Genomic DNA, 24,205 nt, shown 5'->3' with positions numbered 1-24,205 from the left:
AAAAAAAAAAAAGATAAAGCTGAAACACTTTCCCCTGTTGCCATTCCGTACACACAGTCACCCCATACTCATAAACTTCTGCTGTCTATCTCCCCCTTTCTCCCAGTGTAGTTGTACCATAATTGTCGTTTGATTACCGTTCTGTATTTACATTATAATGACCATGTAAGTTTTATTTACTGCTGAGCCACATGGTATAATTGCTTTTCATGTAAAACTATTAGTTTTTCATGGAATAATTGCTGTTTGTTTGCTTTGTAATTTTCTTCTGAAACTTTCTGAGTATTGAACTTTTCTATGTGACTTCAGGAAGTTTGGAGGAATCTTCCCTTAGGAGTCAGTATTCTCAAATTTTACAATCATATGCTTTAGTTCGGGTCTATTTTTCATCTGTTCTGCTGGGCATTTGGTTGCCTTTTTCGTTGTGGAAACTTGGAAATCCTGCTTTCGGAAATTGAAAAAATTTTTTCTGAGATTTGAAAAATGTTTTTCTCTCCATTTTCTGTTGTTTATGTGGGTGTTGGGATTAGTCCTTTTATTTTTCTAAGTTGTCACCTCATTTTTCCATCTCTTTTTTTTTTTTTTTTTGAGACGGAGTCTCACTCTTGTTGCCCAGGCTGGAGTGCAATGGCGCGATCTCGGCTTCCCACAACCTCTGCCTCCCTGGTTCAAGTGATTCTCCTGCCTCAGCCTCCCAAGTAGCTGGGATTACAGTCATGCACCACCATGCCCAGCTAATTTTCTATATTTAGTAGAGACGGGGTTTTTCCATATTGGTCACGCTGGTCTCAATCTCCCGACCTCAGGTGATCTGCCTGCCTTGGCCTCCCAAAGTGCTGGGATTACAGGCGTGAACCCCTGCTCTGGCCCCATCTCTTTATTTTTTTATATGTTTTTGAGATGGAGTCTTGCTCTGTTGCCCAGGCTGGAGTGTAATGGCACAATCTAGGCTCACTGCAACCTCCGCCTCCCATATTCAAGCGATTCTCCTGCCTCAGCCTCCCAAGTAGCTGGGATTACAGGCATGCACCACCATGCCTAGCTAATTTTTGTATTTTTAGTAGAGATGGGATTTTACCGTGTTGTCCAGGCTGGTCTGGAACTCCTGATCTCAGGTGATCTGCCCACCTTGGCCTCCCAGAGTGCTGGGATCACAGATGTGAGCCACCGTGCTTGGCCTCTTTATTTTTATTTTTATAGATGGAGGTCTCAGTATGCTGTCCAGGCTGGAGTGCAATGGATAGTCACAGGTGGAATTGTAGCACACTACAGCCTCCAACTCCTGGGCTTAACGATACACCAGCCTCCGCCCCCTGAGTAGTTGGAACTACAGCTGTGTACCAACATGCCTGGCCCATTTTTTTTTTTTTCTTTACTTTCTGGAAAGTTCGTCAACTTTATTATCCCATTTTTCTATTGAGGTTTTTAAATTTGGCTATTATATTTTTAGTATCTGAGTGTTCTGTTTTTTTACATTCTGGATACTCCTTTTTTAGTATCCTGTTGTTTTATCATTGCAGTATTTTTGTGTTGTTGCTAAAAATAAATTTATTCATTTTTTAAAAACTTATTTTAGGTTCAGTGGTACATGTGCAGGTTTGTTATGTAGGTAAACTTGTGTCATGTGGAGTTTGTTGTACGTATTATTTTGTAACCCAGGTACTAAGCCATCCAATAGTTATTTTTTCTGCTCTTCTCCCTCCTCCCAACATCCACCCTTAAACCCCAGTGTCTGTTGTTCCCTTTTTTGTGTTCATATGGTCTCATCATTAAGCTCCCACTTATAAGTGAGAACATGCAGTATTTGGTTTTCTTTTCCTGTGTCAGTTTGCTAAGGATAATGGCCTCCGGCGCCATCCGTGTTCCTGCGAAAGACATGATCTTGTTGTTTTTTTTTTCATGGCTGCATGATATTCCATGGTGTATATGTACCACATTTTCTTTATCCAGTCTGTCACTGCTGGGCATTTAGGTCCATGTCTTTGTTATTGTGAATAGTGCTGCAGTGAACATTTGCATGTATGTGTCTTCATGGTAGAGTGAACTATATTCCTCTGGGTGTATTGCCAGTAATGGAATTGCTGGATTGAATCGTAGTTCTGTTTTTAGCTCTTTGAGAAATCGCCATATTGCTTTTTACAGTGGTTTGACTAATTTACACTCCCACCAACACTGTGTGGTTTTTCGTGTTTTGTTCTGAGATGGAGTCTTGCTCTGCTGCCCAGGCTGGAGTGCAGTGGCGCCATCTTGGCTCACTGCAACCTCCACTTCCCGGGTTCAAGCAATTCTCTTGCCTCAGCCTCCTGAGTAGCTGGGATTACAAGTGCCCACCACCACACCCAGCTAACTTTTGTATTTTTAGAAGAGACGGGATTTCACCACGTTGGCCAGACTGGTCTCAAACTCCTGGCCTCAAGTAATCTGTCCACCTCGGCCTCCCAAAGTGCTGGGATTACAGACATGAGCCACCGCACCTGGCCTGTGATGGGTTTGGACGAGGTTTGATCTGCCTTCTTAGCCTCTTTATTAGCAATATATTCTTTGCTCCTTTGCCTTGATTTATTTTATTTTATTTTTTTTGAAACAGGTTCTCTCTCTGTCATCCAGGCTGAAGCGCAGTGACGTGATCTCAGCTCACTGTGAGTTCAAGCGATTCTTGTGCCTTAGCCTTCTGAGTAGCTGGGAGCACAGGTGCATGCCACTAGGCCTGGCTAATTTTTGTGTTTTTAGTAGAAGATGGGGTTTCACCATATTAGCCAGGCTGGTCTCAAACTCCTGACCTCAAGTGATTCGCCCGTCTTGGCCTCCCAAAGCGCTGGGATTACGGGTGTGAGTCACCACTCCTGGCTAGCCTTGATTTGTTTTAAATCACTGTTATTCTCAATATCCCAGTTATATTTTCATATTTGCACCTCTGAATAGACATGTAAAGAACAAATTAGCAGACTGGGCACAGTGGCTTACGCCTGTAATCCCAACACTTTGGGAGGCTGAGGTGGGTGGGTCACCTGAGGTCAGGAACTCGAGACCAGCCTGGCCAACGTCGTGAAACCCTGTCTCTACTAAAAATACAAAAAGTTAGCCTGTCATGGTGGTGGACACCTATAATCACAGCTACTTGGTAGGCTGAGGCAGGAGAATTGCTTGAACCCTGGAGGCAGAGGTTGCAGTGAACCAAGATCACACCATTGCATTCCAGCTTGGGCAGCAAGAGCGAAACTCCATCTGAAACAAACAAACAAACAAATTAGCAGATCTATTTTTTACTATAGTAGAAAATACATGGTAAATATAATAAGGTTTCCATTTTTACATTTCTTCATAAGTCTCATGACTTACTGATTTGCTAGAGCAGCAGTAATATTTTATCTCATGCTTATATTCTAGAAATGTGATATTCACAGATGTGAATTCCATACTTCGCTACTTGGCTAGAGTTGCAACTACAGCTGGGTTATATGGCTGTAATCTGATGGAACACACTGAGGTAAGCAATGAACATTTTGTTGTGTGTGTTTTGTCTTATGCTTCTGTTTTTTTATGGGAACCTCATCATTTATTGTTGGCTTATGAACTATTCTACTTAAGGATATTAACAGAGTGTTAATTATATAGACCAAGGTATGGAATGCTCATCTTGTTTTTGTTGTCACAAGAAAATTATTTTTTTGTAATTCCTAAGTTTGAATGTTTAATCCCCTACCAGCTGTTCTTTTGGGAGCGTTTAGTGCCATCTTTGCCTTCACAGATTCCTAGCATTTCATAGCCAGATGGGACTGTATAGATCATCTCATCCAACGTTCTTACTTTACGGATAAGGCAGCAAGCCTAGGAAAGTTAAGTTTGACCAGGGTAACATGCATAGTTTGGATCTCATTTTCTTTTCTAAGTGTATGCCTTGTTTAATTAATTATATCAGTAAATTAACTTTTGATACAATCATGTGCCTCTTAGCAATGGGATGCATTCGAGAAATGTGTTATTAGGCAATTTCATCATTCTATCAGCATCATAGAGTGTACCCACAAAAACCTAAATGGGATAGCCTACTACACACCTAGGCTATACAGTATAGCCTAGTGCTTCTAGACTACAAACCTATACTAGCAAGTTACAATACTCAATACAGTAGGCAATTGTAACACAATATGTATTTGTGTATCTAAACATAGACAACATAGATATAACTATAACCTTATGGGACCATTGTCATATATGCAGTCTGTCATTGACTGAAATGTCATTATGCAGTAGATGACAGTACTGCTTTTTAGATGCTGCTTTTTTTCCTGTTTGTATTCTGCTCTAACCTTCCTAAATCTCATAAAATTCAAAGTACACAGAATGGTTTCTAAGTACTAACTTTTAAATGTTTCAAGTAAATGAATCTGTTTGGCTGGGTACAGTCCCTTTGGTTCATTCAGGTTGGTCACTTATTTCTGTACCAATTCTCAAATTCTTATTTTCCTATTCTTTCCTGAAGTGCCCCTCCACACTCTTGTAAAAAAAAAAAAAAAGCAGAAAGCATAGCAAAATAAATGTGGCATTTATTTAAGTTCCATTTTAGATTTTAGGCAATGAGAATTTAATCCACATAATGATAAATTGTATAATTTGAGAAAGGAAAAGCATAGTAAGAGTGTACTATTGCTCTAGTTAACTAGAATTTTTTTATAGTCTTTTTATATGTTGGAGTACATTTCTTTTCTATCTTTTATGTTCACAGATTGATCACTGGTTGGAGTTCAGTGCTACAAAATTATCTTCATGTGATTCCTTTACGTCTGCAATTAATGAACTCAATCATTGCCTGTCTCTGAGAACATACTTAGTTGGAAACTCCTTGAGTTTAGCAGATTTATGTGTTTGGGCCACCCTAAAAGGTATCAATAATTCCTAAAATGCTCTGTTTTAATCGTTTAATATTTTGCTGGATAAGAATTATACATATTTCTGTGTGTATGCATGTATGTATATGTGTATGTATATATATGTTTAGACAGTAACTTAAGACTTTATTACAGAGGAATGACCTCCCTGGCTGTTTTATTCCTATCCAGCTACAGGAATTCCCTGTCTTTTTCTGCCGTCATCTGTCTCACAACCCCAACTTCCTTCTTGCCTTTGAAGCTGATCTTGTTCCTGATAAAGAAGTCTCTATCCCATTTATGTTAGCACCTCTCCTACTTCAGCTATTATTTTACTCCAGACACTTGTCTCTGACTTGAAAAAAAGCCATTATTGCTCAGCGAGTATGTGATTGGGAGGTTAGGGAGTAGTGGGGTGATGTGGAGTTGTGGTTTTTCTTAGAGGTCACTTCCTTCTTCTACAACTAGTTTGCAACAGGTAAGAATATGCTTTTTCCAACTTGGAAAGCCAATTTTTTCAAAAACAACTTTCTTGAGGTATAATTGATATACAGGAAACCACACTTATTTAAAAATGTATAATTTGATAAATTTTGACTTTTATATATACACACACACACACACACACACACACACACACACACCCCCCTGTGGAACTATGGTTACAATCAAGATAATAAATATATCCACCATCCCCAAAAGTTCCTCATGCCTCTTTGTAATCAATCATCCACCCTCCCCTGGTTCCAGGCAACCAGCACGCCCAGCTTTGAATATTTTTCATCTTCAGTTGGTTGAACCTACGGTTATGGAACTCATGGACACAGAGAGCTCACTGTTTTAGAAAACATTTCATTGTATACCCAGATACTTAAATTTCATATTCCTTAGAAGCACAACTTTAAGCCATCTCATTCAGTTAGTCACAACTGGAACTTTGCTTTTGAAGCTGCAGATTGATTGAATAGTTTAAAACTATCTTTGCTCATAGGAAATGCTGCATGGCAAGAACAGTTGAAACAGAACAAAGCTCCAGTTCATGTAAAACGTTGGTTTGGCTTTCTTGAAGCCCAGCAGACCTTCCAGTCAGTAGGTACCAAGTGGGATGTTTCAACAACCAAAGCTCGAGTGGTAAGCCTTTTTTTCTTTCTTAAAAAAGAAAAAATGACATTTCAGTCTGTCTGAGGCCCTAGGTCTGAAAAGACAATTATTCCTAATCATAAAGTTTATTTTCTTTTAATAAATTTAAAAGGATCTTCTTGCAAGAATCTGACATTTTTATATCTTCATTTCACTTTTAACTGTTCAGCTATATAAAGCCCTAATCTTTATATAACTAAAGATTTTGATCATCCAATATATGTCCCTTAGGCAGTTCAAACTCCATATAAATAAAACCTCATAATTTTACACCTTTGCAATTTTTTCTTTCTTCTGAATCTCCTGGTTTTTGAACCATTGAGCATCAAGTCCTGGGATTCTGCAGCACTGTTTCATTGATTTTGTAGGAAAACGTGACATAGTGCACAGTACAAAAGGTTCTTTTCTCAACCAGACTTGCTCCACTTCGATCTGTTTTACATTTTAGGAATGTGTTGTACAGTTTTGATTTAATTAAGGTTTTCTAATGTAAAATTTGAAAACTACTGTCTACTTGGATAAAGATAGCACAGTCCACAAAACAACACAGGTTGTTTTGGCTGCAAATCTTTACTCATCCTTCACTGTATTTCACATTTACTCAATGAGGCCCTGTTATGACTTCTCATGTGTGTAGATTTGTTTTCTGTCCTTCGGTGCTATCGCACTTTTTTGAGGCCTAATTGTTCCTTGCTTGGTTTAATACCATAATCTCATAACTAAACTTCCTTTTGTCTCATCTTTCTCTAGTTCAGGGTATCACTTTAGAAAGCACAAATCCGTGGTCCTGTTATCCCTGAGGACTGACTCCCCATTGCCTAAAACTTAAAAGCCAAACTTAAAAGGTCCTCTGTGTTTTTGACTTAATCTATTTCAGCTTCCTTCCCTACCCACCCAATATGCATTCCTAACTTTTAATGGACATTGCACTACTTTTTCCTGCCTTCGTGCCTTACCTACTCTGTTATTTATTTACTTAGAATGAATACTTCATATACTCTTTTTTTTTTTTTTTTTTGAGACGGAGTTTTGCTCATCACCCAGGCTGGAGTGTGGTGGCACGATCTCGGCTCACTGCAGCCTCCGCCTCCTGGGTTGAAGCGATTCTCCTGCCTTACCTTCCTGAGTAGCTGGGACTACAGGTGCACGCTGCCACGGCTGGCTAATTTTTGTACTTTTAGTAGAGATGGGGTTTCACCATGTTAGCCAGTCTAGTCTCAAACTCCTGACCTCAGGTGATCTGCCCTCCTTGGCCTCCCAAAGTGCTGGGATTACAGGCATGAACCACTGTACCCAGCATCCCATATACTCTCCATCTGATACATTTCTACTTATCTTTGAGGTCCAGCTTGTTTCTTAACTCCTTTTAAGCTTTTCCTGATAAACTTAGATATTGCTGATTAATTTCAACTGAGTGATCTAACAGTACCCTGAACATATCTCTATTACTGGTATTTGGTTTTAGTTATATTCTTATCAGATTTTGCAACCTCAAGTACAGGGATGATGTTCTAGTCGTCATGTTTTTCATAACCAGTGTGTGTAGTGCCTGGCACATTTGTTGAATGAGTGTGTTCTTAGACATTTAACCATAAGACTTTTTGTTGTGATGGTGGTTGTGTTTTTCAGGCACCTGAGAAAAAGCAAGATGTTGGGAAATTTGTTGAGCTTCCAGGTGCGGAGATGGGAAAGGTTACCGTCAGATTTCCTCCAGAGGCTAGTGGGTAAGAAAATGTAACTTACATTTATAATTGAATATATTTAGTGGGAAAGCTTTAAAACAGTGCTTAAATACTTAAAGTATTAATAGGTTAATATTATAGAAGAACGTAAGATTTTAATTGTGATAGGTAAAATTCTAAACATCTTAATAGTTTTTACATTATTGTTAATGTTGATTTAATTTGTAGTTTTAGTTTGTGAACTTAGTAAAAGAGACGGCATTTTAATTTTATCCTGACAGAACTGTAAATGTAATTAACAAAATATCCACAAATAAAAAACCTTAAATTTCATTTTTAGTTTTAGATTTTTGGGCTTTCATTTAATTGGATTTGTGTTTGTACCCTGAGCAGTCCTTTTAATTAGCAGTTCAAGTTATGATAGCGTTGTTTGTTTGTTTTTTTCTTGAGATGGAGTCTTACTCTGTCTCTCAGGCTGGGGTGCAGTGGCGCTATCTCAGCTCACTGCAAGCTCTGCCTCCTGGGTTCATGCCATTCTCCTGCCTCAGCCTCCCAAGTAGCTGGGACTACAGGCGCCTGCCACCACGCCTGGCTAATTTTTTTTGGTATTTTTTTTGTAGAGATGGGATTTCACTGTGGTCTCGATCTCTTGACCTCGTGATCTGCCCGCCTCGGCCTTCCAAAGTGTTGGGATTACAGGCGTGAGCCACCGTGCCCAGCCAGCATTGTTTTTAAGTTATTTTTTCCCCCAAATAAAGGAAGGGGAGTCCTGAAAAGCCTGTTTCTATTCCTTTCTTTCCATTAGGTGTCCCAACCCCTTTATCTCTTGGCACCCATGGAAAGTAGTATTTGAATAGCTCATTAGGGAAAAAGACTGTTCTGTATGATGATCACCAGGCTGGGGCTGCTTCAGGCCTTACCCACCATTCCCCAGGGCTGAAAATGAAGTCTTTGTCTTTGCACACCTGTCATCCTATTTGAAGCATACTGGACAAGCTTTATAATAGCGTCCTTCCAATGATATTAATATAATAAAATACCTCTTATTAAAGCAGTTAGCCTCACTTAGAAAATTAACCATTAGGAAAATGTTCTGCCATGTTTTATAATTGAGGTGATTATTTTTTCCAAATTTAGGATTTCCAAATTTAATTTTTTCAGATTTTGTATTCTATCACCATAACGCAGTTCTCACCCTTATGTAGTACACAGTAGAAACTGGAAGATACAGAAACAATTTTCTTTTAACTATGTATTTAATACTTCTTCACAAACTTTCATAAGCATCATTAACAGTAAAATTACTTTCAGAATATCACATTTTTGTCTCTGCTTTTCTATGTTTGCTGATTCAGGAGGTGAAATAAAGGGTAGATAGAAGGAGATGAAACAAAAGTGATGACTCTGGAAAATTCACAGACTTGATCATTAAATGGTTGATTGGTAATTGACTAAGTGGATTCAGTTATAAATAATATTTACCTTACATGGTTTAATACCTATAGACATCCTGCGTTCCTGCCGTCCAGTATTCTGCTACTGTGCACTTGGTATGAGAGGTCATGATTGTCCTGTTGACCTTAATTGCCTATAAAACCACCTTTTTTTTTTTTTTTTTTGGCAGTGGCCATTTGTAGCTGTACCACTTGAACATTTGTCTTTTTTGAATCTTTTCATATTTCGTGTCACTGTCATTTCTTGGAATAGTGAGTTCCCCATGTTTGTATATTTACAGTATAAAATATTTTTTGTTATAAATTATATCAATTTCAGAGACTATGCTCATGAGACAGCTTTGGGATTTGGAATATAAATCAGTATTTAGTTTTTCTTACTATGCATAATTTTGATCATCTCTTCTTATACTGTTAAAGAGTTTTTCTTTAATTACTATTTTTTCTTTTTTTCTTTTCTGTGTCTTAAATGAAAGGCCAGAAGGCTTGGCTTAGCCTTTTATTCTTATTCTTAGCTAACATATACATAGCACCTATTATGTACGGGTGCTACCACGTGCTTTACTTATAGTAACTTATTTAATCCCAACAGCCTTCTAAGGAAGTCACTATTGTTATCTCTGTTTTACAAATGGTTTCAGAAACAGATTCATACAACGTTTTAGTAACTTGCCAAGCTCAAACCTCTACCATCTGGCTCTAGAATCCATATAATTAAAAATTATACTACATGTATCTGTTACATGTGGCAGAAGCCCAATTCAGCATCACTGCTAACTCATGCAGCATGATTCTTGTGTGTGTGTGTGTGTGTGTGTGTGTGTGTGTGTGTGTGTGTGTGTGTGTTTAGCTATTCTGATATAGATTGACTTTTTAACTGATGGTTTTAGTTGTTTTGTGACTTATAGTCCTCTTAGCTTTCTTGGGGTTTGAAATTGTTAGACCTGCAGATGTTATTTCAGATTTAGAAATAACATTTTTGAAATAATGTTTTGATCTCATCACCTTTCTTAATTTCTATATTTTAAAGCTAAGCACATTAACTGTAAAATAATAGGTACTGATTGTTAGTCTCTTCTTGACAATGGTTATAACATGTTATTGGGCGCAACACCCTCAGTTAAAAGTACATCACAGTATTTTTCTTCCTGGGAATTTATGGCCCTTCATTTAGTTTTATTTTTAATAAATTTTTAATTTTAGAATAGTTTTAGATTTACACAAAGTTGCAAAAATAGTACAGAAAGTTCCCATGTACCCTGCACCCAGTTTTTCCTAACATTAACATTTTACATTATTATGGTACATTTTTCACAACTAATGAACTAATGTTAATATATTATTAATTAAACTTCATCCTTTTTTGGGATTTTGTTAGTTTTTCCCTACTGTCTCTTTTCTGATCTAAGATTTCATCTGGGGATATCACAGCCCTTTATTTTTTTATTTTTATTTTATTTATTTATTTATTTATTTATTGTATATTTAGTAGAGACAGGGTTTCACCATGTTGGTCAGGCTGGTCTTGAACCCCCGACCTCAGGTGATCCGCCTGCCTCGACCTCCCAAAGTGCTGGGATTATAGGTGTTAGCCACCATGCCAGGCCTACAGCCCTTTATTATATGTAGAAAGTTTTGAATAGCCGTAAATACATTGCATTGTACTTGTTTGCATTAGCCTTTGTGTATAAACCCTCCCTTTTGTCTTTTTTTTTTTTTTTTTTTGAGACATAGCCTCGCACTGTCGTCCAGGCTGGAGTTCAATGGTGTGATCTTGGCTCACTGCAACCTCTGCCTCCCGGGTTCAAGCGATTCTCCTGCCTCAGCCTCCTGAGTAGCTGGGATTACAGGCGCCCACCACCATGCCCGCATAAGTTTTGTATTTTTAGTAGAGACGGGGTTTCACCATGTTGGCCAGGCTGGTCTTGAACTCCTGACCTCGTGATCCGCCAACCTCTGCCTCCCAAAGTGCTGGGATTACAGGCGTGAGCCACCGTGCCCAGCCCAAGCCCTTCTTAAAGTTGAATCATTGATCTGGGATGCTAATGACTTTTAAAAACTTGATTGATTTAAAAATGATATAAATTCATACAAGAGGTTGTACTTTTCCCCTTCCCATATTGATGTCAACTGAGATCAGAGCTGTGTGGGAAACTAGGTAACTGTCTTAAAACTGTACAACTGTTGACTGAGGTGGGCAGATCACAAGGTCAGGAGATCGAGACCATCCTGACTAACACAGGGAAACCCCATCTCTACTAAAAATACAAAAAATTAGCCGGGTGTGGTGGCGGGCACCTGTAGTACCAGCTACTTGGGAGGCTGAGGTAGGAGAATGGCATGAACCTGGGAGACAGAACTTGCAGTGAGCGGAGATGGCGCCACTGCACTCCAGCCTGGTCGACAGAGCGAGACTCCGTCTCAAAATAAAAAAACAACAGAAAAATAACCACAATAAAAAAACTGTGCAACTGCTACCATCATTATAATTTGAAACTAATACAAGTTGGTGAAAGCTGATTAAACTTCCTTGCTTCATGCCTTGTTTCCAGCCCAATCAACTGTATTTCAACATAGTGGTGCGACATCTTTTCTTTTACTCATGTACTTGATAGGAGGAGGATCTTGATGTGTAATATTATCAACAGTGCCTCTGATGTATATTCTTCCTTACAATTGTCAGCTGCTCATAAGAACAGCAGAACAGTGTTTTTGTAGATTCTGATTCATTGAGTGTTGGTGCTGATGAGACCTTTGGGATTATTTAGTTAAAATTCTTTTATTTTTAATCTCCCTCACATGAGTTTACCTCTATAACAAACCTTCGCATATACCCCTGAACCTAAAATAAAAGTTAAAAAATTAAAGTTAAAAAACACTCTTTTGGCTGGGCATGGTGACTCATACCTGTAAACCCAGCACTTTGGAAGGCCAAGGCAGGCAGATCATGAGGTCAAGAGATCAAGACCATCCAACATGGTGAAACCCCGTATCTACTAAAAATACAAAAATTAACTGGGCGTGGTGGCACGTGCCTGTAGTCCCAGCTACTTGGGAGGCTAAGGCAGGAGAATCGCTTGAACCTGGAAGGTGGAGGTTGCAGTGAGCCGAGATCATGCCACTGGACTCCAGCCTTGGTGACAGAGCAAGATTCTGTCTCAAAAAAAAAAAAAAAAAATTTTAGCATCTGAGAAAACCAAAGCCTAGAGAAGTAAAGTGACTTTTACTAATTGTCATGTGCTCTTTTCATTTAGCCATCACAGTGACAGTCTCAGAAGAGCTTCTCTCCAGTGGCATAGGTGGGCACCCAGTTCTCAGTAGTAGCAGGTCTTATTAAAGACAAACAGTGGAAGGTAGCATTGGAAACAACTTTGAAGCAGCTTTACTTTAATTAAATTACCATTCTTTTTGATAAAAAGAAAAAGGAGAGTCTCCTTAAGGTTGCAATGTTTGTAAATACTTGTCCCCTCTGTGAGATTTTACACATGAAGTTGTTTCTTATAATTGTTTTATATATGTTGTAGTCTTTTTTTCTTCCTGTCAGGGTCAGATTTTCTATCACAGTACTTTTTGTTAGAAAATAAAATATGACTTGGGTACCAATTGGAAGGATTTTTGTTTAGTTCTCATCTCCTCAAAAAGGTTAAGTTTAAGTATTTAGTTAAAACATGTTAATGAGTTTCTTTGTGAAATGTTTTTGTTTTAGTTACTTACACATTGGGCATGCAAAAGCTGCTCTTCTGAACCAGCACTACCAGGTTAACTTTAAAGGGAAACTGATCATGAGATTTGATGACACAAATCCTGAAAAAGAAAAGGAAGATTTTGAGAAGGTAATTAAAAGTGTAGTGATGACCCTTTGTCAGAAAAGTTAATTAAAGTTACAGGATTACCTAATACCTTCATGGTATAAAAATAAATTTTGTTCTCATAGCTACTTTTTTCCTTATCTATATATTCCATGTCTGAGACCTAAGCTAAGAAATGTCGAGCTCCCATACCAAAAAACTTAAAATTTATTTTTCTTTTCCCCATTTATAGAATTTACCTGAATGATATGTTTTCCTATAGTACCAATTTATTAAATGAATTGGTCACTGGAGGCAGGTTTTTTGGTCATATAATCTTAAGTTTATGAATGAAATAAACACTAAGTAGGTATTGGAAAATGTGAAGGTTTCCTAGCCTCTTATCTTTATTCAGAAGTATGGCAGTGTATTCCAAGAGAGGGCAAATGATTGTCAGTTCTCCCGGTAATGACCAGCTTTTCCAAAGTAAATGGAAAACTCCATCATGAGATCAGCTTTCTCAGCTGGAAATTTGGAGGCTAATATAATGAGTATCTATCTCTTTTTTCTTTTTTGATCTAATATCATGTAACTTCCAGAACTGTTTTCAGGCTAAATAAGACTGATGGTTTATATTACATTTGCCTAAATGCAGTATCAAGGGTTGAAAATGCACGAAAAAATGCAAAAGATATACCGATGGTTATTTTGGTTTCTTATTACAGGTTATCTTGGAAGATGTTGCAATGTTGCATATCAAACCAGATCAATTTACTTATACTTCGGATCATTTTGAAACTATAATGAAGTATGCAGAGAAGCTAATTCAAGAAGGAAAGGCTTATGTGGACGATACGCCTGCTGAACAAATGAAAGCAGAACGTGAGCAGAGGATAGAATCCAAACATAGGAAAAACCGTAAGGCACATTGTTTTATGTTTTAATTGATATTTTTATATTCTGCTTCTTTAGTTGAATGTGATTTCTTTTTTGTGAAAGCTACTCGTTTTTTTGTTTTGTTGTTGTTGTTGTTGTTGTTGTTGTTGTTGTTGTTTTGAGGCAAAGTCTCACTCTGTTGCCCGGGCTGGGGTGCAGTGGCACAGTCTGGGCTCACTGCATCCTCTGCCTCCTGGGTTCAAGTGATTCTTCTGCCTCAGCCTCCCAAGTAGCTGGGACGACAGGCGCGCACCACCACACCCTGCTAATTTTTGTATTTTTAGTAGAGACGGACTTTCACCATATTGGCTAGGCTGGTCTCGAACTCCTGACCTCGTGATCTGCCCACCTTGGCCTCCCAAAGTGCTGGCATTACAGGTGTGAGCCACCATGCCAGGCAAAAGCTGCTAGTTTAAACATATTTGGGTATAGGACTCATTTGTGTTAGAAATCTTTTTTCTTTCTCTATCTTTATGTTCTTATTATTTTATTAACATCACAACCACATATGAATATGCCCTTCATGTCTCACTTATTATGTGTAGTCTTTTGCATTGTATTCATTCAATTTGAAGGATTCCTTCTGCAACATTTTACAGTTTTCTTACTTCAAATACTTAGCCTTTCTATAATACAATGTTTGATGATAATGTTGTCACCCACGTCTTCCTTTTGGCATGTGGGTAAATGTGAATATAATATATAATATAAGCTCAGTACTAACCTATATCTCTGAACTGTCACTTGACTAAAGAGCATATCTTTCTTATTCATGACTTCTCTCCTGAACTTCTAAATTGGGCTATTTTCATTCTGTAATTATGTTGTCAGAACCACACTATATTAAATCTTGAGTGTTACATTTGGGAAGCATTAGTAAATTAAAATAGTTATAATGAGTCTTTTTTATTTTGAAAAGGTTTTCTACATTTTCAAAGGTGGCTAACCAATGGACTTTTAGACCTATCTTGATTCTTTGAGGGCAATTGTCTTATATTTCTAGTAGCTTCCACAGAAAATTATTGTTTAACAGTTCGTATGCATATGGGGCAGGTTTTTGCTAGATACTGTGATATAGGTGGAACCATTGCCACTTAGAATATGGAGTCCTTTTTTCTAGTATTAAACTCTTTTCTTTCTTGTATCACTGTCTGTTTTCTATCACCTCTTATTTTCTTGGATCCAAGAGTATCCTGCTTCTCATTGGGATGATGAAGGGGCTTTCAGGGAGCCCATGAGTTCAGACTGTCAGCCTGAGATGTGTTCTTTAGACAGGCACGGGCTGTAGTGCCAATGCCTGTGGGACCTTAGGGCCAGACCAAGCCATTCTGTCCCTTAGGCATGAGGTGGCAAAAGAAGAGAACGCTTCTGCTTTAAAGGTAGAATGTTAAATTTGAGGGAGATGAGAAGGGGCTGGCCCGTTGTACCATGATGGGAAGGGAAACACTCGGTGAGCGGAGCCTTCAGGCCTTGTACTTTTTTTTATGCTTAATTAATACTACATGAGTGGAATGTATTAGTGTTATCTTTTCTAAAACATATTTGTATTTCCTAAATGTATTGTGAAACATCTTTCATTAAAAAATGATGCATTTGCTCTTGGTGCTGGATACTGGAACTATTACAGTGTTTTTAAACTAACACAGGGTGGTTATAAAACAAGAACATGAAATTTTATATCAAATTATAGCACTATAAGAATAATTTCAATTTAACCAGATGAGTTAACTGTGATATAATTATCATTTTATAGCTATTGAGAAGAACCTACAAATGTGGGAAGAAATGAAAAAAGGGAGCCAGTTTGGTCAGTCCTGTTGTTTGCGAGCAAAAATTGACATGAGTAGTAACAATGGATGCATGAGAGATCCAACCCTTTATCGCTGCAAAATTCAACCACATCCAAGAACTGGAAATAAATACAAGTAAGTATATCTCCTTCAGTATGCTAGGTGACCTTCTGTGCTTTTGTTTTGATCTTCTCTAAACATGGAGTAGAAGCAAAATGGTCAAGAAACCTAGCCTTTTGTTCATTCATGGGTTAACTGGCTGGTGGCCTTTCAGGGGCTGTTTACTCACCTGTCAATTAAGGTTATACCACATTATTTCTAAGATCACTTGTATCTGTGAAAGTCCTGAGTCTTTTTTTTGTATTGATTAGGTAAACTGCGATGTATATCTTTAGATGAAGATACTTTGCTTCCTGTAATAAACTTTGAGTCTACTTTGCACAAATTGATTCCTAAAAGTAATAATATTGAAGACTTCCAGAAGTATGAACAATACAAGAAAGTAACATGTGTTTAGATTAGTTTTCTATGTGGATTTGTAGGTTAACAGATCTTCGTTTTAAATGGACCTTTTCCCCAAAAAAAGCCTACTTTATAAAGTAAACCATAAAATATATTTTTTAATACTTTGAAGAAGCCTACTACACATAAATGCTGAATTAAAACTTCTGAAAAGAATGGTAAATGTAAATGATTACTTGGTTAGCTGATGTGACTGACTTTAAACTCATGGGTGCTGACATGTCTGTCCATATATAGACAAACACACGTTAATTATATGTGCATACATACTATTTTTACCAGGATTACTCCTTGTTTTACTAAGCAAATCCTTTAAGTACATTTGGAAAAGTGACTTTGGATACACATTTTCAGTATCAAATAATCGCAAAGCATAATACAATAGTATCTTAATCAAGTTGTATCTTAAAGGTTACAATGTATAATGGCTGGGCACAGTGGCTCATGCCTGTAATGCCGACAGTTTGGGAGGCTGAGGCAGGAAGATCTCTTGAGGCTGGGAGTTTGAAACCAGCCTGGGAAACATAGTAAGAACCTGTCTCTACCAAAAAAATAAATTTAAAAAAAAAAAAAAAAGAAAAAAACTAGCCAGGTATGGTGGCATGCATCAGTAGTTCTAGCTACTTGGAAGACTGAGGCAAGAGGATTGCTTGAGTCCAGGAGTTCAAGGTTACAGTAAGTTGTGATCATGCCACTTCACCCCAGCCCGACCAACAGAGTGAAACCCTTTCTCTAGATAAACAAAAAGGAAAGCATTGGCTGGGTGCAGTGGCTCATGCCTGTAATACCAGCACTTTGGGAGGCCTAGACGGGTGGATCGCTTGAGGCCAGGAGTTTGAGACCAGCCTGACCAACATGGTGAAACCCTATCTCTACTTTAAAAAAAATACAAAAATTAGCCAGGCGTGGTGGCACATGCCTGTAATCCTGTCTACTCGGGAGGCTGAGAATCACTTGAACCCAGGAGGCGGAGGTGGCACTGAGCTGAGATTGCACCACTGCACTCTAGGCTTGGTAAAAGAGTGAAACTGTCTCCAAAAAAAAGAAAGAAAGCATATTTGCACTAATATGTATATTTTTTTATTTCAAATTGATACTGCATATAAATTGTATACATTATCTTAGTCAGAAACTGTTTTTAAGACTATTTCATCTTAAATGTAATTTTAACGTAATAATTTTCTGGTCTGTTACCGGTTTTTGTTTTTTTTTTCTTTTACACAGTGAATGGAGCACTGTTTTTGAGTGTGTTTGACTACTTTTAAGACTCTCAGGGATTTACTTGAGTAAGGGATTACTGAAGATAGTGAGACTCCGTCTCAAAAAAAAAAAGATGTTCAAAAGCTAAATTTCCTTAAAATTATTACATGTATTGTTTATTGCTTCTTACCATGCCGTACATTGGCCATTACAGAAATATTATGATTATACAATTTGCCAAACCAATACCTAATTTTGTATTAAATTGCAAATTTGCTTTTTTGTTTGACTGCTAAGTTGATAACTGACTCATTGTTCTCAAAGGCTGATAATGTTCTGATATACTTTGAGTATTATAAGTCATAAAACCTTTTGGTTTTTAAGAATCTGTTAACTTGTAAAGAATTACATTTTAAATTAGTATTGTTGTTTATAATGCCTAATCTAAGAGAGAAAGGGTAAAATGTTTTATTTATTTTTATTTTCTTTTTTCTAGTGTTTATCCAACATATGATTTTGCCTGCCCCATAGTTGACAGCATCGAAGGTGTTACGCATGCCCTGAGAACAACAGAATACCATGACAGAGATGAGCAGTTTTACTGGATTATTGAAGCTTTAGGCATAAGAAAACCATATATTTGGGAATATAGTCGGCTAAATCTCAACAACACAGTGCTATCCAAAAGAAAACTCACATGGTTTGTCAATGAAGGACTAGTAGATGGATGGTATGTTTAATGTTACTTAGAATTGACAAGAAGTAAGGACGTAGTAGTTATCAGTGATTTTTAAACTGCTTGAGAGATAGGGAAGGTGATCGGGACGAGGGGGAATGGATAGGCATATAGAATTCTTGTCTTCTTCTCAACCAGTGCATTAGGGCTCCCCATTCTTGTTTTAATGCCACAAATATGGAGTGCCCACTGGGGATCATGAAATGAAAAACACACATGAGGGCACATCCTCTGCAGGTCTTAGCATTTAATAGAAAAATAATTTTGACTTTCTGGTCATTGGTGTATTTGGTTACTGATCTCTATTCTCTACTGAGGCTGAGGTTTTTCTTTTTTGGCTAGGTCCCAAGAAGGTCAAAATACCCTTGAGTCGAAGTGAAGATGTAAAAGTTTATCTTGAGCTCCATTAAAAGGGTATTACTGCATACTTACCGAGGTTTGCAAATCCCTGCAAAATATTTATTTCCTACATATATTTTGTTTTATTCCAAAGGGCTTTATAAAGTACATTCATTTGTGAATGACAGGATACCATCTTTTTTCTGATTCTCATGGTCCTGTGTGGAATAGCGACCTTGAAAATGTTTGTTAAATAAAAATGTATTAATGCATGGGATTTCCATATTTGAAAATGTCACCATTGTGTCTTTTTTTCCAAATGTGCTTCTACTGTTTCCAGTAGTGCATTTATTTTACTGCAGTATTTGACAAGTCAGCAGTTATCCTGTTCCTTGAACTTGGGCTTACTAGTATTGCAATTTACCTAATTCGTATAACCAGCTCTTAGCCAAATGTTTAACAAGCTCAATATAATTTATTATTCATTAAGTATCTTCTACTCTCCACATCTACACATTACAACATTTCCCTGGTTCTTAAAATGTACATATTTCCAGGGATGACCCAAGATTTCCTACGGTTCGTGGTGTACTGAGAAGAGGGATGACAGTTGAAGGACTGAAACAGTTTATTGCTGCTCAGGTGCGTTATAGTTTCTTTTCCAGCTTCTCTGTTTGAAATTTCAGGTACTTCTATTACTGTCCCTTTGGTCTTTATTATCTCTATTGTTCTTTCTATTCCTTGTTTGTGCCTTACGAGCCAAGGGCAGATTTTTTTTTTTTTCTAACAAACTTTAAAAAAAAAAAAAAGTTTATCACTGCTTATAATAGTGAAAAATTGAAAATGTCCTAAACTCCTACGCTAGGTTTGGACTAAGGCAGCTGAAGTATTTTTAGCAGTGAATTATATGACTTGACTGTGACCAGTCTGTAGACTGAACCTTTGCAGTGAACTGTTAAGGGTAACCAAATTAGTTTGTATACACTGAGTTTTACATTTCACTAGAAGTAAACTTGTAAGTATTTATCGAGGTTTTTTTTTTTCTAAACATGCTTAGCATGAAATAAAGGTAAAGTTCTAATTAATACTTCTTGCCCTTAAAATCATGTTACTGTTTTTTAGGGCTCCTCACGTTCAGTTGTGAACATGGAGTGGGACAAAATCTGGGCGTTTAACAAAAAGGTATATATTTTAACTCTCTGTCTTCTTTTTTCATGCCTAAGTCCCAAATAATGTACAAGTAGAAGTCATTACTGTGCTCATGGTAGAGAAAAGTTTGTGAAGAATATTAACATTTTGCAGACTTTCAGGAAAATGGAATGTTTTCCTTTTTTAAATACATGAAGAGCATTAATTAAGCCTATTAACTATTCCAAATAAGTAACAGTGATTGAAACAAACAAACTTGGAATTATGGGGAACAGTAATAGTTTTTTCCTTAAATTTTTTATGAACACTCTGCATTTCATTTTTCTGCTTTCAAGCTGCGAGCTCTCTGTAAGAAGGTATTACTTAATGCTTTTATTTGCCTTAAACATAGCTTTTAGCATATTACATGTTAAAACCTGAGATGTTATATGGCTTTGAAGCACAATCACATGTATATAAAAGACTTGGTGTTAAAAACCATGTCCTCTGGTTTTCTTAGTACCAAAGGGAATATTGGGATAACCCCATTCTACCCCATTCCCTTGTGTGCTGAGAGGACATAGAATTTTAAAAGTATATATTTCATTGAGTTGTATTGAAGTTTCATTAATTACAGTTCCTTTGTCCTACTGAATCCAGCTCTTTTTTTTTTTTTTTTAACTGTTTCTTAAAGTCAAATGAGGAACACTGCCTATTGACATTGTTAATTACTAATTGGAAAGCAGATGCTTGGACACTATAATAAGGCAAATCATTCAAATGCCATGTTTTAAATTATGGTTTCTGTGATTGTGTTCTGTAAATTCTTATTTGGGATTGCTGCTTGATGGTGCTGATGTCTTGCCTCAAGAAATAGTTGCTTGTTTCGCATGTGTCTTGAATTTGTTTTATTTTGGTCTTTCGTGTTTAGTTTTTGATACATAAAGGAATTGTTAATTGGTTCTTTCTGTTGCTGCAGTTACTAATAATAAATATGAGTAGAATTTGCTGGCAAAGTTAACGTTGGTGTACTTTTCATTAACAATACAATTTTTAATGATTTCAAGTTTTAATAAAGTTAAGCATGGACACTTCAGATATCTGAAATATATTTTACTGTAGTCAAATAGTTCTATAGGGTCTGTTAAGATGAATAACACATTCCTCCATCTTCTTTCATAGTTTCCCTGGAGAAAACACTTTCATTTCTTCTAGATAGTTCTTTTGGTATTTATTACTTACATTTCTTTCTCTTTCTCTTTTTTTTTTTTTTTTTTGAGACAGAGTCTTGCTCTGTCGCCCATGCTGCAGTGCAATGGCGCAGTCTAGGCTCACTGCAACCTCTGCCTCCCGGTTTCAAGCGATTCTCCTGCCTCAGTCTCTCAAGTAGCTGGGACTACAGGCATGTGCCACCATGCCTGGCTAAATTTTGTATTTTTAGTAGAGATGGGGTTTTACCATGTTGGCCAGGCTGGTCTCAAACCCCTGACCTTGTGATCCATCCGCCTCTGCCTCCCAAAGTGCTGGGATTACAGGCGTGAGCCACTGTGCCCAGCCTATTGCTTATATTGCTGAATGAAATATATGTCACTACTTTTTCAGTTATGTTTAGACATATTAGTTGACTTCCCATGATGGAAGATAAATAATTTGGCCTTTTTCTCCTAACTTTTTGGTTTGCTTGTAGTTGATTGTCTTGCTTTGTCTCTCCCTCTCATTCGCTTATTTTTCTTTTTTTGTTTTTGTTTTTCTGTTAAAAAAAAAAAAGCCAGATTCTCATGCCTCTAATCCCAGGAGTTCGGAAGGTCAAGGCAGGAGGATCGCCGGAGCCTGGGATTTTGAGACCAGTCTAGACAACATAGTGAGACCCCATCTCTCCAAAAAAAAAAAAAAAAAAAAAAAAAAAAAATTAGCTGGGCCTGGTGTGGTGCATGCCTGTAGTTCCAGCTACTCGGGAGGCTGAGGTGGGAGGATCACTTGAACCCAGGAGATCAAGGCCGTAGTGAGCCCTGATCACACCACTGCAATCCAGCCTGGGTGTCAGAGTGAGACCCTGTCTCAAAAGAAAAAAAAAAAATTTTTTTTGCCTCAGGCTGGAGTGCAATGGCATGATTTGGGCTCACTGCAACCTCTACCTCCCGGGTTCAAACGATTCTCCTGCCTCAGCCTCCCGAGTAGCTGGAATTACAGGCATCCACCACCACGCCCAGCTAATTTTTGTATTTTTAGTAGAGATGGGATTTCGCCATGTTAGCCAGGCTGGTCTGGAACTCCTGACCTCGTGATCCGCCCACCTCAGCCTCCCAAAGTTCTGGGATTACAGGCATGAGCCACCACGCCCAGCACCCCTGCGTAGTTTTCTAAATCTGTCTCCACAAGATGTGGAAATTTCCCACCAAGATATTCAGATGCCTTAGGTGTACTTTGAGTTTCATTTTGGAGACATCTCTGCCAGAGGGTTCTGTGCTGCTCTGTAACCTGATTTGGATTCATGGCCCATTGGCTTCTGAGGCACAGCTGTCTTCCTAGGTCTCTTCATCTTCCTAGGGATTCCCTTTGCTTTTGTTCTATAATGGACATTACAGAACATTGCCCTGTTCTTGGATCTTCTTTTTTTTATATTACCTTCTTGCTTTCCTGAAGGTAATACATCATTCTTTGGACACTCAGTCCTACTGTATACCTCTGGTAGCTCCCTGACAAGGGGAGCATGGGATGAAGAAAATTTTTGAAACCTTGTATCTGACCTGTGTTTTTTGTCTGAAATTTCATGATGATAGGCCATGGTGAGGGTCTGTTTTCATCCACATCCATTGGAAGAACATATGGCTTCCAGTCTGGAAACTCATTCCTTCAGTTCTGGGAAATTTTCTTGAATTCTCTCCCTTTCCCTCTCCCTTTCCGTCATTTATTTTCTTTCTCGTGTCTTGTCTTTTCTCTTTTGTTTTATTTTTTTCTGAGATGGAGTCTCATTCTGTCACCCAGGCTAGAGTGCAGTGGCATGATCTTGGCTCACTGCAACCTCTGCTGCCCGGGTTCAAGTGATTCTACTACCTCAGCCTCCTGAGTAGCTGAGATTACAGGTGCCTGCCACCGCACCTGGATAAGTTTTGTAGCTTTAGTAGAGACAGGGTTTCACCATCTTGGCCAAGCTGGTCTTGAACTCCTGAGCTCGTGATCCACCCGCCTCGGCCTCCCAAAGTGCTGGGATTACAGGTGTGTGCCACTGTGCCTGGCTTTAAATTCTTTTTCTTTCTTCTCTATTATGTATTTCTTCTCTCTGGAACTCTTCTTGGGAAGATGCTGGGCCTCCTGGACTGGTACCCTCGTTTTGTTTTCTGTCTTATTTTCCTTCTTGTCTTTTGGTTTATCACAGATCTACTTAATTTTTATCTTCTCACCTTTCTGTTGAATTTTATTTATGCTATTATACTTCCAGTATTTCTCTTGTTCTCTGAATTTTCAAAATAACTTTCTATTCTTATTTCATGGTATTACTAGTAGGGTTTTTTGCAGAGTAGTGTCTCTTCTCCCCAGTTTGTTTATTTTGGTTTCTTTCACATTAAAGGCATTTCTCAGATGTCTGGTTAGAGCCTTGGTTATCTGCTTATGTTTAATGTGGGGAAATAAAGAGTGATTGGAAGCCTGAAGAATGAGAGTTGGGCTTTCAACTGAGCTTCGCTGTACAATGATGTGGCTGGGCTAGTTTGTTGGAGAAATTCCATGTCAGTAATTTTATATCTTTTCTCAAGGATTAGGCAGTTTTCCCAGAGGGGCTTCATTGAATCGCCTTCCTGAAGTGTGAAGACCTGGCTGCCAGGTTTTGGAGTCAAATGGGGGAAGACTGCTGAGGGTTTTATACATCTACTATCATACATTCACTTATTCCTCTTGTCTCTCGTGCAGTACCCTTTCCTTTGGCTCTTTCTGGTATCTGCCAGGATCTAGATACCCTCTTATTCACAGAGTAAACTTCCATTCTTTTGTCAAGGAGGGGAGAGGCTGTTGCCTGGTTATATGAAGTGGAGAGGGGATGCTTCTGTGTTTTCAGCGTCCAGAATTTTGTTGCTGTTATCTCTTCTTTTTTCTTTTTTTCTTTTTTTTTTTTTTTGAGATGGAGTCTCGCTTTGTCGCCCAGGCTAGAGTGCAGTGGTGCAATCTCAGCTCACTTCAACCTCCGCCTCCTGGGTTCAAGCAATTCTCCTGCCTCAGCCTCCCAAGTAACTGGGATTACATGTTCCCGCCACCATGCCTGGCTAATTTTGTATTTTTAGTAGAGGCAGGGTTTCACCATGTTGGTCAGGCTGGTCTCGAACTCCTGACCTCAGGTGATCCGCCCACTTCGGCCTCCCAAAGTGCTGGGATTACAGGCGTGAGCCATCGTGCCCAGCCTTCTCTTCTTTTATTATATTAATCCTTCTGGATTTGTGCCTTTAAACAAAACAAAACCTTTTATTTCTTTTAAGTGGGCAGTTGGGAAAGGGTGAAAGTTGATGAGTATTTTCAGTCTGCTTTTTCTCTTAAATCCTGCGAGATCTTTAATCATTAAACACTGTCTTTAAAACATAGTATTGTTTTTAGACAACTGGTAGTGAAAAGGAAATCATTCTGATCATTACTTT

General features: G+C 38.1%; 1 protein-coding gene across 3 annotated transcripts in view; it reads left to right on the top strand.

The window, feature by feature from the left end:
* Positions 1-24,205, top strand: part of EPRS1 (glutamyl-prolyl-tRNA synthetase 1) — an 84,062-nt gene that overhangs the window by 12,440 nt on the left and 47,417 nt on the right. For 2 of the 3 annotated variants that reach the window (XM_011761172.3, XM_071080916.1), the window contains 11 exons: positions 3,388-3,487; positions 4,727-4,883; positions 5,860-5,999; positions 7,638-7,732; positions 12,851-12,977; positions 13,658-13,850; positions 15,622-15,793; positions 17,877-18,110; positions 19,013-19,097; positions 19,578-19,637; positions 19,940-19,960. In XM_011761172.3, the coding sequence (XP_011759474.2) occupies positions 3,388-3,487; positions 4,727-4,883; positions 5,860-5,999; positions 7,638-7,732; positions 12,851-12,977; positions 13,658-13,850; positions 15,622-15,793; positions 17,877-18,110; positions 19,013-19,097; positions 19,578-19,637; positions 19,940-19,960 (1,384 nt within the window). The remainder of the gene's footprint in view (positions 1-3,387; positions 3,488-4,726; positions 4,884-5,859; positions 6,000-7,637; positions 7,733-12,850; positions 12,978-13,657; positions 13,851-15,621; positions 15,794-17,876; positions 18,111-19,012; positions 19,098-19,577; positions 19,638-19,939; positions 19,961-24,205) is intronic. The other variant, XM_011761173.3, reaches the window with a different exon arrangement.

Source organism: Macaca nemestrina, chromosome 1 (assembly GCF_043159975.1).
Source record: "Macaca nemestrina isolate mMacNem1 chromosome 1, mMacNem.hap1, whole genome shotgun sequence".
NCBI lineage: Eukaryota > Metazoa > Chordata > Mammalia > Primates > Cercopithecidae > Macaca > Macaca nemestrina.
Note: the sequence above shows the minus strand (reverse complement) of the source record. Positions and strands in the feature narration are given on the sequence as shown.